Raw genomic sequence first — 15,511 nt, 5'->3', positions numbered from 1 at the left:
TAGAATGTACTGCAGGCAGGCAGCCCCCATAGAATGTACTGCAGGCAGGCAGCCCCCATAGAATGGAATGCAGGCAGGCAGCCCCCATAGAATGGAATGCAGGCAGGCAGCCCCCATAGAATGGAATGCAAGCAGGCAGCCCCCATAGAATGGAATGCAGGCAGGCAGCCCCCATAGAATGGAATGCAGGCAGGCAGCCCCCATAGAATGGAATGCAGGCAGGCAGACCCATAGAATGGAATGCAGGCAGGCAGCCCCCATAGAATGGAATGCAGGCAGGCAGCCCCCATAGAATGGAATGCAGGCAGGCAGCCCCCATAGAATGGAATGCAGGCAGGCAGCCCCCATAGAATGGAATGCAGGCAGGCAGCCCCCATAGAATGTACTGCAGGCAGGCAGCCCCCATAGAATGTACTGCAGGCAGGCAGCCCCCATAGAATGGAATGCAGGCAGGCAGCCCCCATAGAATGGAATGCAGGCAGGCAGCCCCCATAGAATGGAATGCAGGCAGGCAGCCCCCATAGAATGGAATGCAGGCAGGCAGCCCCCATAGAATGGAATGCAGGCAGGCAGCCCCCATAGAATGGAATGCAGGCAGGCAGACCCCATAGAATGGAATGCAGGCAGGCAGCCCCCATAGAATGGAATGCAGGCAGGCAGCCCCCATAGAATGGAATGCAGGCAGGCAGCCCCCATAGAATGGAATGCAGGCAGCCACCATACAATATAATGCAGCACAGCCCCCATAGAATGTAATGCAGGCAGGCAGCCCCCATAGAATGGAATGCAGGCAGGCAGCCCCCATAGAATGGAATGCAGGCAGGCAGCCCCCATAGAATGGAATGCAGGCAGGCAGCCCCCATAGAATGGAATGCAGGCAGGCAGCCCCCATAGAATGGAATGCAGGCAGGCAGACCCCATAGAATGGAATGCAGGCAGGCAGCCCCCATAGAATGGAATGCAGGCAGGCAGCCCCCATAGAATGGAATGCAGGCAGGCAGCCCCCATAGAATGGAATGCAGGCAGGCAGCCCCCATAGAATGTACTGCAGGCAGGCAGCCCCCATAGAATGGAATGCAGGCAGGCAGCCCCCATAGAATGGAATGCAGGCAGGCAGCCCCCATAGAATGGAATGCAGGCAGGCAGCCCCCATAGAATGGAATGCAGGCAGGCAGCCCCCATAGAATGGAATGCAGGCAGGCAGCCCCCATAGAATGGAATGCAGGCAGGCAGACCCCATAGAATGGAATGCAGGCAGGCAGCCCCCATAGAATGGAATGCAGGCAGGCAGCCCCCATAGAATGGAATGCAGGCAGGCAGCCCCCATAGAATGGAATGCAGGCAGCCACCATACAATATAATGCAGCACAGCCCCCATAGAATGTAATGCAGGCAGCCCCCACAGAATGTACTGCAGGCAGGCAGCCCCCATAGAATGTACTGCAGGCAGGCAGCCCCCATAGAATGTACTGCAGGCAGGCAGCCCCCATAGAATGGAATGCAGGCAGGCAGCCCCCATAGAATGGAATGCAGGCAGGCAGCCCCCATAGAATGGAATGCAGGCAGGCAGCCCCCATAGAATGGAATGCAGGCAGGCAGCCCCCATAGAATGTACTGCAGGCAGGCAGCCCCCATAGAATGTACTGCAGGCAGGCAGCCCCCATAGAATGTACTGCAGGCAGGCAGCCCCCATAGAATGGAATGCAGGCAGGCAGCCCCCATAGAATGGAATGCAGGCAGGCAGCCCCCATAGAATGGAATGCAGGCAGGCAGCCCCCATAGAATGGAATGCAGGCAGGCAGCCCCCATAGAATGGAATGCAGGCAGGCAGACCCCATAGAATGGAATGCAGGCAGGCAGCCCCCATAGAATGGAATGCAGGCAGGCAGCCCCCATAGAATGGAATGCAGGCAGGCAGCCCCCATAGAATGGAATGCAGGCAGGCAGCCCCCATAGAATGGAATGCAGGCAGGCAGCCCCCATAGAATGTACTGCAGGCAGGCAGCCCCCATAGAATGGAATGCAGGCAGGCAGCCCCCATAGAATGGAATGCAGGCAGGCAGCCCCCATAGAATGGAATGCAGGCAGGCAGCCCCCATAGAATGGAATGCAGGCAGGCAGCCCCCATAGAATGGAATGCAGGCAGGCAGCCCCCATAGAATGGAATGCAGGCAGGCAGCCCCCATAGAATGGAATGCAGGCAGGCAGCCCCCATAGAATGGAATGCAGGCAGGCAGCCCCCATAGAATGGAATGCAGGCAGGCAGCCCCCATAGAATGGAATGCAGGCAGGCAGACCCCATAGAATGGAATGCAGGCAGGCAGACCCCATAGAATGGAATGCAGGCAGGCAGCCCCCATAGAATGGAATGCAGGCAGGCAGCCCCCATGGAATGGAATGCAGGCAGGCAGCCCCCATAGAATGGAATGCAGGCAGGCAGCCCCCATAGAATGTACTGCAGGCAGGCAGCCACCATACAATATAATGCAGCACAGCCCCCATAGAATGTAATGCAGGCAGCCCCCACAGAATGTACTGCAGGCAGGCAGCCCCCATAGAATGTACTGCAGGCAGGCAGCCCCCATAGAATGTACTGCAGGCAGGCAGCCCCCATAGAATGGAATGCAGGCAGGCAGCCCCCATGGAATGGAATGCAGGCAGGCAGCCCCCATAGAATGGAATGCAGGCAGGCAGCCCCCATAGAATGGAATGCAGGCAGGCAGCCCCCATAGAATGTACTGCAGGCAAGCAGCCCCCATAGAATGGAATGCAGGCAGGCAGCCCCCATAGAATGGAATGCAGGCAGGCAGCCCCCATAGAATGGAATGCAGGCAGGCAGACCCCATAGAATGGAATGCAGGCAGGCAGCCCCCATAGAATGGAATGCAGGCAGGCAGCCCCCATAGAATGGAATGCAGGCAGGCAGCCCCCATAGAATGGAATGCAGGCAGGCAGCCCCCATAGAATGGAATGCAGGCAGGCAGGCAGTCCCCCCCCCCCAATAGCTCCACAATCCACTCATCACTCTTTGTTAAAAAAACAAACAAACACTCTACTCACCTCTCTCCTCGTGCCCCGCGCTGCTCTCCTCTGGCTCCGGTCTCAGCAGCTGCAGTCTGCCCGGCGCCCGGTCACACTGCAGGTGCGCGATGATATGACGTCATCGCGCACCCGCAGTGTCAGCGGCAGGCAGAGCGGGGAATGATGGGAGAGGGGGCGTCAGCAGACGCACTCTCCTCCATCATTGCATTCAACTGTACCGGCGTCTATGACGCCGGTATAGTTGAATGCGGGGCCGGGAGTGTGCCGCAACAGCGGGGGGGAAGAGTGCCGACAGCGGCACACTCAAGCGGCCCACTACTGCCATCGGCCCTTCTGGCATTTGCCAGAACTGCCCTATGGCCAGTCCGGCCCTGGACATAATTCTCTGGTTTAAGGACATAATAATTAAAAATTTGAGAGTTCAAAGTTTTCCATTTCATCATCAAATTTCCGATTTTTTCAGAACTAAAGTAATATCGAAAACATTTTACCACTACCATGACGTACAATATGTCACGAAAAAGTCTCAGAATCATTGTGGTGTTCCAGAGTTATTACCACCACATAAAGTAACAGATTTCAGAATTGTAAAATTTGACCTGGTCAGGAAGGTGAAAACAGGCTTGGGGGGTATAGGGGTTAAGCATCTATTATTTAATGCATAAGTCCAGTTAGTATAATATTTTTAGACTCCTGCTTTTCAAAAAATGGGTACGACTTCTTTTCTGTCCAAAGATTGCAAAACAATTCTGAGTTGATACATTCAGATACTTTTTACCTTAGCCAATTTTTTTTTTTTTTACGCAATGCAGATAGCATGAAAGGAACTTGTTGGTTGAATCTCCAAGATGGTCGATGCGAAGTCAACATCAATGGAGCAACTTTGAAATCTGAATGCTGTGCAACATTAGGGGCTGCCTGGGGAAGCCCTTGTGAGCGTTGTGAGATTGGTAAGCACCATATTATAAAATTTAATTTGTATATATCTGGGGATATCTATCATCTATACAATTAATGACACTTTGCGTTTTATTTAGACTCCGCCTGTCCTCGGGGTTACTCCAGGAAGAAGGGAGTCGCATGTGAAGGTAAAATATGTTATTCCAAAAATGTATAAAAAATTTAGAATTTAATATAAAACATTTTTCTAGAAGTAATTACTTACTAAGGCTTGTTATCTGTGCACAGCTCCTTAGAACACACAAATAATTGCTCGTTATTTTTCTAATAATGGGAATAGTACGTGATTGTTAAATAGTGAATGTTATAGAAATTGTTATCTTTTCTTGTTTGGTTAGACAAAAAAATGTTATCTAGTGTTGATCTGGGGTTTCTTGGAACCGGACATCTACAAAAAAGTAATGCAATTTTATTTATATGGTAATTTTTATGTAAAAACATAAAATCAACAGGACCCTAGAGGCAAAGGAATGAGATCAAAGTGATCTCCAAATGGGGTCATCTTCTGCTGGACCTTCAGGGTTCATCATTGTGTCAGAGCTTGGTCCTCATGGAGAAATAGTATTCTGGAGAGTCGGATGAACTTGTCTGTGTTTGCTGAAGCTTTTTATGTTTTTTATTTGTTTTATTTTTATTTATATTTTTACAGATGTAAATGAGTGTGAAGTATTCCCGGGCGTGTGCCCTAATGGGCGTTGTGTGAATTCTGCTGGTTCATTCAAGTGCGAGTGTCCTGAAGGTCTAATCTTGGATGGGTCTGGCAGAAATTGTGTCGGTAAGAAGAATAATGACATATGAAATGTTAGCATATTACTTTTATGCAGTCATTGAAATCATGGAGGGAAAGTATTAATGTAGTATGTAACATATGCATAATGCAAAAATGAGATATGAAGCTTTGCCTTTTTTGTCTGCATGACAAGGAAAGTAATGAATGTTTGGTTTGGATCATATACAATCAATCACAAATGTAGATTTTTTACTAATGCTATGCAGTGAGTTCACTGTGGCACAAAGATTGTGCTAAACATAAAGGGCAGAAAATGTGTCGTCCACCTTTTGTTCATTTGTTTTAATTATTATTAACTAAATGCATCTATTTGGAGCTAAAACAATTTTTACAAATGATTTGCCTTCGATATTTTGCCCTATTTGCATCTTTTGCACTGTGTATTGTTGGCTTAAGAATAAATTAACTAAATATTGTGTCTGACAGTTTTCTGAGCTCTTTTTAAGCCTTTTTATGACCACATAGTTTGCCAGTACTGCTAACAGCACTTTAACCCCCTAAATGCTGTGATCAATATCGATCACTGCTCTCCGAACAGCCCCCCTGCGACGTCATCGCCAGGGGCCGATCATTGCTATGGTGACTTGATGTTGTCATGATGACATAAAGGTCACCAGAGCTAGCAAACTTGCAACACTATGCTCAGAGCATTTTGTACCAAGTTTGCATGTCAGTGCAGTGCTGACAGTTTGTAAAGCATAGCAAAGCTCCTGCTTTGCTATGCTTTACAAGCTATCAGTCTGCAAGAGGTGAAAGTCCCATAGTGGGACAAAGTAAAAAAGTTAAAAAAAGTGAAAACAAATTGTCAAAATATTAAAGCAAATCACAAAATAATGTAAAAAAAAAAAAATGTATATTCTAGCCCCAAATAGAGATGGGCAAACCCGAACAGTAAAGTTCGAGGCCCGTACCGAACACCTACTATTCAGGCATGGACACTGAACACGCACTTCACCAAGAACACCGAGTGTATGTCACGCTGTCATGTGCATGACAGCGCGGCAAACACTGCTTCTGATCTGCAGTAAAATCATCACCGCCGGTCAGACAACCGCGTTTCCCACACTGTCAAAGTTTACCTCCAGTCACTGATGTCAGCTGATGGGACTACTGCTATCATCAGCCTACACCTGCTGACGCTAATAACAGCGAGAGCAGGAGCAGCTGATGGGAGTATTCATTAGCCGGTGCCTACGCTCTAAAAAAATAATTTACAAAAATGGAGTGGGTTCCCCTGTATTTTTGATAATCAGCTAGGCAAAACTCACAGCTGTCAGCGTTAGCAAGGCTGTCTATCAAGAATAGAGGGGGTCCACACACTGTTTTTTTAATTATTTTAAAAAATAATTTTTAAAAAACGGCATGGGGTCCCCCCATTTTTGACAACCAGACTTGCTAAAGCTGACAGCTGGGGGATGGTATTCTCAAGCTGGTAAGGGGCCATGAGTCTTGGCACCCCCAGCCTAAAAATAGCTGCTTGAATCCACCCAGAAAAGGGTGCAGCTAGCGATTCTATACATAGAACAAAGAGTAGAGGGGATAAAGCACACCCCTGGCGCGTGCCATTGTAGATTGAAAAAGGTTGAGACAGTGCATGTGGAAGTTTAATTGATGCTTAGGGTTGGGAATATAGACTCCTTACAGCCGTAACAGATGGCCTGAACAATCCGAATTGATTCAAAGTTTCAAACAAGAATGGCCACTCTAAAAAGTCAAAGGCCTTTTCAGTGTCTAAACTAGGTAAAAGTGCCGAGCTCTCTATCTTATTTACTTCTTTGATAAGGTCTATTACTTTTCTTGTAATATTAACCAGGTGAGTTAGCCAAGCCGATAGACGCAGTGCTAGTATTTTAGTGAAGATTTTTAAATCTGCATTAAGCAGGGCTATGGGCCTGTATTTAGTGCAGGCTGGTTATCTAGAATGGGGGGGACCCCACGCCATTTTTTTAAATTATTTATTGAAATAATTAAAAAACAGGTTGAGTACCCCTCTATTCTTGATAATCAGCCTTGCTAAAGCTGACAGCTGAGGGTTGCGGGTTTGCCTGGCTCGTTATCAAAAATACCGGGGAACCCACTTTTTTTAAATTATTTATTTAGAGAGCAGGCACCAGATGATGAATACTCCCCTCAGCCGCTGCCTGCTGCCTGCTCTCGCTGTTATTAGCGGCAGCAGGCATAGGCTGTTGAGAGCAGTAGTCCCATCAGCTGACACCAGTGACCGGAGGTAAACTTTATATATATATTTTGGACCCCATTCAAGTGGGTCCAGGTTGGGGTTTGGGTCCAGGTACTGTTCTGATACCCGAACCTGAACTTTTTTAACTGTTCAGCAGAAAACCGCCTGACCCGAATATCCAGGGGTCCACCCATCTCTACCCATAAATAAATATTTTTATGAAAAAGAAAAAATAAACAAAAAAGTACACATATGAAGTATTGCCACGTAACAGCCAACCTATAAAATTGGCCCACTAGTTAACCCCTTTAGTGAACACCGCAAAAAATTGAGGCAAAAAGCCATGCTTTATCATCATACTGCTAAGCAAAAAGTGGAATAAAACGCGATCAAAAAGATGAATGTAAATAAATATGGTATTTTTGAAAACGTCACCTTGTCCCGCAAAAAACAAGTTGCCACACAGCTCCATCACCTGAAAACTAAAACAATTATAGCTCTCAGAATAAAGCAATGTAAAAATAAATATTTTTTCTATAAACTAGCTATTATTGTGTAAAAGAGCTAAAACAAAAAAAATTACCTAAATGTTGTATTCCTGTAATCATACTGACCTGAAAAATAAATCAATTGTACCACATGCGGAATGACATAAAAAAAATACTAAATTGCTGTTTTTTGTTCATTCTGCCTTTCAAAAATTGTAATAGAAAGTGATCAAAAAATGTCATGTGTATGAAAATGGTACCAATAAAAACGTCAATTTGTCCCGCAACAAAGAGGCCCTTACATGACTGTTGGCAAAACTAAGGAAAAATTATAGCTCTCAAAATATGATGATGCAAAAACTAGTTCTTGCAAAAAAAAGCGTATTTTAGTGCATGACCGCAGCCAAGCATAAAAACCCTGATAGAAATCTGGTATTGCTGTAATCGCACCGACCCGAGGTCTCTATAGAAGACCTCACAGCTCATATCATGTCAGACCAAATGAGAATCATGAGGTCAAAGCAACTGGCCAAGGAGCTCAGAGATAGAATTATGGCAAGGCAAAGATCTGGCTAAGGTTACAAAAGAAATTCTGCAGTGCTCAATCTTCCTAAGAGCACAGTGGCCTCCATAATCCTTAAATGCAAGAAATTTGGGACCACCAGAAGTCTTCCTAGACCTTGCCATCCAGCCAAACTGAGCAATAGTGGGAGAAGAGCCTTGGTGAGAGAGGTAAAGAAGAACCCCAAGATCACTGTGGCTGAGCTCCAGAGATGCAATAGGGAGATGGAAGAAAGTTCCACAAAGTTCCAGACTATGAGAAATATAATATTCTCTTGTCTGATGAGACGAAGATAAACCTTTTTGGTGATAATTCTAAGCGGTATGTGTGGAGAAAACCAGGCACTTCTCATCACCTGCCCAATACAATCCAAACAGTGAAACATGGTGGTGGCAGCATCATGCTATGGGGGTGTTTTTTAGCTGCAGGAACAGGACGACTGGTTGCCATAGACGGAAACATGAATGCGGCCAAATACAGAGATATCCTGGATGAAAACCTCTTGAAGAGTGCTCTGGACCTCAGAGAAGGTTCAACTTTCAACAAAACAATGACACTAAACACAGCTAAAATAAAAAAGCAGTGGCTTCAGAATAACTCTGTGACCATTGTTGACTGGCCCAGCCAGAGCCCTGACCTAAACCCAATTGAGCATCTCTGGAGAGACCGGAAAATAGCTGTCACACTGTAACTCCCTGTGCTGGTCATCTTCAAAGAGGGGATGGTGCATGTGCGGAGCGCCCCCACACCGCCGCAGGGCCGAGGGGTACCCGGAGCCGGGCCTCTGAGTCTCAGTCCTGGGGTTGTCACAGTGGCTAGACCCGGTCCGTGGCCCTGTCTGTCAGTGGGGGACGTCCGGTGCAATAAGTCGTGTTGTAACGGTGCAGTTGTGGGGTGCAGGTCGCGGTAAATAACGAGGACACCAGGTTGCAGTCTCTTTACCTCTTTACTGGAGATCTCTGAGTCCTCAGTCCAGAATATGGTTCACCAAGCTGCGCAAGTCCGGCCGGTCCAATGGCACCTCCAGAGTTCACTTCACAGGTGGAAATCGGTGCCTTCCTTCTTAGCGCTATGTGTTGTAGTCCTTCCCTGCTGTGCTTACGGAAAGTACCCCACAACCGTTGTGTCTGTTTCTTAAGTTCCCTCACAACTCGATTAAATGATGTTCTTCTAATCTCCCGTCCCTTCCTGATGTTACAGTTGGAACGGCACCCGTTTGTCGGATAGGCCTGGAGTTCTTCCGGGACCCTAGAGACGCCCCTCTCCCGCAATTGCCTCCCAAGACTTCATAGGTGATATGTGTTAGACAGCCCGCCTTAAACTGACTGTCCTGCCGCTGTTTAGAGTATTGCTTGAAGCTGAATGTTATAATACTCCCTCGGCGTTCCGGCCACCGGTAATGCGCCTCAGTAGGGTGTTGCTCCGGTCTTACAGCACGACCCCTACTGGAATTCTCCTATTGCTTGATCTCGTTTCTCACTCAGCACAATCTATCTCGCTTCTAGTCCTTTCTTGGGGCACCGCCGCTATTCTGAGCAGGCACGGTCCCGTTACGTTCTTTCCAATGCCAAGCCTCTGCCAGGATCCCACCCCTGGCAGAGACCCTACTGTCTCTTCCTCCACAACACCCTCTGCCACAAGGTGTTGCTTCGTTCAATCCAGTCAGCCTTCTCTCTAACTTCCTGCCTGACCCCCAGTTTACCCACTATGGTGGGGAGTGGCCTAATGAATAGCACCCTTAGCTCCCCCCGGAGGCCCAGCTGTGAAACATATTGGTGTCTGTGATACCTGATCAGAGGAACTCCTTCAGTGCCATCGAACGCACCATGGCTCCCCTTAGTGGCGAAGCCACAGTACTGCAACGACCAGGACTTTGGGGCGCTGCACTCCCCCCTGGTTAAACACAGTACTCCGGGACTGGGAAGAAAAACAACAATACAGATTAGCAAAAAGACATACAATTTTGTTGAGTGCAAAACAATAAGCATACTTGAACAGGCTTCCCTTTATGGGAGGTGAGGACACTTTAACGTTACAAAACATAATCAAATATCATAGCAACAGGCTACAATCTACTCTCATTACCCAACCGGGTATTCTACTAAGTGCAAATGCTGGAACAATAAATTAACATTGCCTTTAAGAAACATACACTCTTAGTTTATCAAAGGCCTTCCTATAATCACATTACAGGGCAAAGTAACTCTTCATTCTCCTACTTTTGAACCTGCAGGACCGCCTGTCCCTATGGCACCAGACCTACTGCCTCTCCTTTCTTTTACAGGACCGCCCCGTTCAGCCAGGGCCTACTGCCTTTCTCTACTATACATAGTATAGACATAACATTCCTTTCAGTTTGAGAACATGGAGCCCACTCTGCCTGGCTCCTATAAGGACTCACTCACTAACCCCTACGGGTCTACTTTCTGTCCTTAGTAACGAACTAACTTTCTATGGGGACGCAGGGTTTACCTTCTATCCTCACCTTCATTATTACTTTCTTACGTTTCTATCCATGCAGAACTCTAGTCTACCTCAACAGGCTTTCTGCATCTTTCCTTTTGAAGAACATTATTCAAGCTTCACATTTCAAACATATTAAACACATATAACTTTTCATGTAAAACGGTTACATTTCTTGCAAAGCATCATCATCAGTATTTCTTTACATTTAACTAGTTAAAACACATACAACTTTTCTCATTCCAACATTATCATGGCATTACTGTTCTTAAAACAGTATCTCTCGTAAGTACGCTGTTGGACATCCCCTTTAAAAGAGGATCAAGTCTTTCTGAGGTAGCTCGTCTTCTCAGCCTACCAGTCTTTGTTCAGCAAAGGTTCCAGAACGGTATCTTCGCAAAGAGTCTTTAAATAAAACCAGTAGGAAGCGCCTTTAATAAGGTGCAAACTATTTACAAGAAAGTTTGGATCATGCACTGTTCATGATTTCTCAGTTTGTAAAACTTGTGCAAAACTGTAGAAAAACAAACAATAAGGATCCCGGGTCAACTAAGGGATCCATAAATTGTTAACCCTGGACGGGTTTAGTAACAAACAATCAGGAACAGTAACTATTTACATTTTCATCAAGCAATAAAATCTTACTGGGGTTCTGCGGAAGGCGACCTCTTATCCGGCCTCACCAGGCCAACAGATCGCACCGGTGAGCCAGGACGCCGTTCCGGTCCCAGCAGTGATAAAATCCCTCGCCGGGAGGTCCTCCTTACTGGCAGACGCACACGTCCCTCCGGGGCACGGCAAGGCTGGGCTTCTCGGGGTTCCGCGGGGCCGGGCTCTGCTGCTTTCCCCACTGAATCAGCTCCTTCTGGTGTTCCGGCAGCAGCCTGGAGGGCAATGCATCGCTGCACGCCCCGCGCCATCCAGCCAGCCTCTCCCGTAGCCCTCCTCCAACGAGTGTAGGTGACGGCATCACCTGGCTCCAGATCGCGAGCGATCCTCCCGCTGCAAGGCTCCACCTCCTCCCGATCTACGCGGACCTGTATCGGCTCCCCGATCTCTTGGATTACTCTCCTTCCGCACTGGGGATTAAAGGCCACCACCACACCCCAGTGTGATGGCGGGATCTCCGGAGCACTAACTAGGTCGACCGGTTCTGTAGGATGGGGCCGGCTCCGCCATGCCGCTATCAGACGCCGTAAGTGCTCAGCATCCGGCATGATTTTCAGGCCCGGTGCGGGTAGCGTACCTTCCGCCGCGGCCGGGTAAGCAGCAACAGGAGACAACTTGATCTCGGTGGGCTGGCCCACCCGGGTGAGGGCACGGGCATCAGCCTTCAGGCGGCGGGCCAGCTGTCGGGCCTCGGCTGCAGCCACACATTCTTCGGACAGTGGCACAGGGGGTCGGCCCAACAGTGGCTCGGTGAGGGTCAGACCCCGCAGCGTTGGCGTTTCAGAGCCTGTCCCAGCTTGTGCGGCCTCGGACTGGGCCGGGTCAGCTCCGCGCTGTGCTCCTGGTGCCGCCATTTCTTGTTCTTTTCCCGCGTCTTCTTCCCGCGGTCTCTTCCGTGGGCGGCCCCGTCCCCATGGTCTCCACCCTCCGGCCAGGATCAGGAGGCGGACCTCGGCTGTTGACGGGCACGTCCTCAACACACAGAAATATTTAGACTGGGCGGCCATTGCTGTTCGCGCTCTCCAACTTGTCTACGCCCACTCCACGCCCCTCTTCTCTTCCTGCGCTCTCCTCAGCGCTGCAATGGCGGCGGATTTTGGCGGCAAAGGGCACAACACACAGTCTCTCAATAAAGCTACAGTTCAAGTACAGTAAATCACAGTCTCTAGGCACACATGACCTGATTCTTCAGGCTTAAGTAGATCCTGTTCGTGACGCCAAGTTTGCGGAGCGCCCCCACACCGCCGCAGGGCCGAGGGGTACCCGGAGCCGGGCCTCTGAGTCTCAGTCCTGGGGTTGTCACGGTGGCTAGACCCGGTCCGTGGCCCTGTCTGTCAGTGGGGGACGTCCGGTGCAATAAGTCGTGTTGTAACGGTGCAGTTGTGGGGTGCAGGTCGCGGTAAATAACGAGGACACCAGGTTGCAGTCTCTTTACCTCTTTACTGGAGATCTCTGAGTCCTCAGTCCAGAATACGGTTCACCAAGCTGCGCAAGTCCGGCCGGTCCAATGGCACCTCCAGAGTTCACTTCACAGGTGGAAATCGGTGCCTTCCTTCTTAGCGCTATGTGTTGTAGTCCTTCCCTGCTGTGCTTACGGAAAGTACCCCACAACCGTTGTGTCTGTTTCTTAAGTTCCCTCACAACTCGATTAAATGATGTTCTTCTAATCTCCCGTCCCTTCCTGATGTTACAGTTGGAATGGCACCCGTTTGTCGGATAGGCCTGGAGTTCTTCCGGGACCCTAGAGACGCCCCTCTCCCGCAATTGCCTCCCAAGACTTCATAGGTGATATGTGTTAGACAGCCCGCCTTAAACTGACTGTCCTGCCGCTGTTTAGAGTATTGCTTGAAGCTGAATGTTATAATACTCCCTCGGCGTTCCGGCCACCGGTAATGCGCCTCAGTAGGGTGTTGCTCCGGTCTTACAGCACGACCCCTACTGGAATTCTCCTATTGCTTGATCTCGTTTCTCACTCAGCACAATCTATCTCGCTTCTAGTCCTTTCTTGGGGCACCGCCGCTATTCTGAGCAGGCACGGTCCCGTTACGTTCTTTCCAATGCCAAGCCTCTGCCAGGATCCCACCCCTGGCAGAGACCCTACTGTCTCTTCCTCCACAACACCCTCTGCCACAAGGTGTTGCTTCGTTCAATCCAGTCAGCCTTCTCTCTAACTTCCTGCCTGACCCCCAGTTTACCCACTATGGTGGGGAGTGGCCTAATGAATAGCACCCTTAGCTCCCCCCGGAGGCCCAGCTGTGAAACATATTGGTGTCTGTGATACCTGATCAGAGGAACTCCTTCAGTGCCATCGAACGCACCATGGCTCCCCTTAGTGGCGAAGCCACAGTACTGCAACGACCAGGACTCTGGGGCGCTGCACATGCACAGATCCATAGTCCTGATCTTGGTTCATCATCAGGACTTTACTGTGCATGCAGTGCCGCCAGGAGTGAAGGTGCCTGTACAAGATTTATGGTGAAGAGGGTTGGTCATTCAGACAACAAGAGTGATCGCTGACCAGTTAATCAGTAGCAAATGATGGCGGCAGGCAAGGAAAATTGGAAAGAGGACAGAGCGCTGTAAGTGCAGAGCCAAACCCCCTACAATTGCGGCTCGTTATCATAATACAAAGAAAGATGATAAAAAACAAAGATATGGATTGATTCTGGATTACAACGATCTTGAATAGATGTGTTTGGTTTGTGGTAGTAAGGCTACGTTCACACTAGCGTTGTGCGCCGCTGCGTCGGCGACGCAACGCACAACGCACGCAAAAACGCGGCAAAACGCACGCAAAAACGCTGCGTTTTGCGACGCATGCGTCGGTTTTTGCCGAAAATCGGACGCAAGAAAAATGCAACTTGTTGCGTTTTCTTGGTCCGACGCTTGCGGCAAAAAAGACGCATGTGTGGCACAACGCAACAAAAAAAAACGCATGCGTCCCCCATGTTAAGTATAGGGGGCGCATGACGCATGCGTCGCCGCTGCGTCGCCGACGCAAATCCGACGCACATTAGCTTAACGCTAATGTGAACGTAGCCTAAAAACTGCTGTCAGACTCCCTTTAAGAACATTAAGTACAATAAGAGTATCACAGTAAAGAGATGATTCATTTGTAAATTGACCGATAAGAATCTGATCAGTTTTGGAGGCCGAGAAGAGCTAGGTTTTGCAAAAAAGTCACTAAAACAGTATTCCAAAGACTAATCATATTCAAATGTGGCAAATCCAATAGTTATGATGTGAGGGCTGAACCTGGCTACTTTTGTAAAATATGGAGGGCAGGTGTCACAGAAGAAGGGTGTTATTACAGATAGAGAGAGTGGTGTTTTTTTGCCTTGTGTTCACTATGAATTGTACACTATTAAGGGAAACATCTCCCACTTTCAGAAGGCCTAGATACAATTACTATGATGTACTAAAGTTCTCTAGGATATGCAAAAAACAAAAAGGGTTTAAAGTGGGATTCTCAAGTTTGAAAGTAATCACCTATCCATGGACTAGGGAATAACTTCCTGACTGCTGGGGGTCTGACCAAAGGACCTCCACCATTCCCAAGGTTTTGAATTGCCCCATGTGAATGGAACAGTGCTTGATCTTGTGCACAACCACTCCATTCATTGTTAATGGAACCACCAGAACTTGCTGAGAGCAGTGCACAACTGGACTTTGGCACTCCCATGAGTGAAAGGAGTGGCAGTGCGCATGATTGACCAATGCTGTGTTCATGCGTAGTGCTTCAGAGAACTGGTTCTTGGCATTGATGGGGGTCCAGCGATTTGAAAGTTATCCGCTATCCAGACTTGATAATACTCCTGTAATAAAACCTTATTATTCTATGATCTTACTTTTCCCACCAGATATACGCGTGGAACAGTGCTATATGAAGTGGGATGAGGATGAATGCACTTCTCCCTTTCCTGGAAAGTACAGAATTGATATGTGTTGCTGCACTGTGGGTGCTGCCTGGGGTATTGACTGTGAGGAATGCCCAAGACCTGGAAGTGATGAATATAAGACCATCTGTCCAAGAGGAACTGGCTTTGCAAATAGAGGCGACGTTCTCTCTGGTCGTCCATTCTACAAAGGTAATATTGTTCACTAGCTCAGCTGGATCTTTTCTGATGCGATTTATGATCTTGCTAAATATTTTCATCTATAGCCTGAAAGAATAATAACTATATGTTGAGCTTGGTATAATTTTGCATTAGTTTCCACATGAAGATGTGTTTAAAAGTATCATATAGGTCCTCCTAGAAAGTCACCTTTATAGTGTATTCACCATAGTCTTCGGAATTCTAGAATAGACGGTGCACTCACACATGCTGTCCTTTTCTAGTATGAAATTCACCTTGTAC

General features: G+C 48.1%; 1 protein-coding gene across 2 annotated transcripts in view; it reads left to right on the top strand.

Annotated features, from left to right (window-relative positions):
• Positions 1 to 15,511, top strand: part of LOC143784401 (fibrillin-2-like) — a 254,227-nt gene that overhangs the window by 192,058 nt on the left and 46,658 nt on the right. For both annotated transcript variants that reach the window (XM_077272616.1, XM_077272625.1), the window contains 4 exons: positions 3,855 to 3,992; positions 4,080 to 4,130; positions 4,652 to 4,777; positions 15,014 to 15,241. In XM_077272616.1, coding sequence (XP_077128731.1) covers positions 3,855 to 3,992; positions 4,080 to 4,130; positions 4,652 to 4,777; positions 15,014 to 15,241 — 543 coding nt within the window. The remainder of the gene's footprint in view (positions 1 to 3,854; positions 3,993 to 4,079; positions 4,131 to 4,651; positions 4,778 to 15,013; positions 15,242 to 15,511) is intronic.

This window comes from Ranitomeya variabilis, chromosome 1 (assembly GCF_051348905.1).
Source record: "Ranitomeya variabilis isolate aRanVar5 chromosome 1, aRanVar5.hap1, whole genome shotgun sequence".
NCBI classification, from domain to species: Eukaryota; Metazoa; Chordata; class Amphibia; order Anura; family Dendrobatidae; genus Ranitomeya; species Ranitomeya variabilis.
The sequence above is the reverse complement of the archived record's forward strand: the minus strand, read 5'-3'. Positions and strand labels throughout refer to the sequence as shown.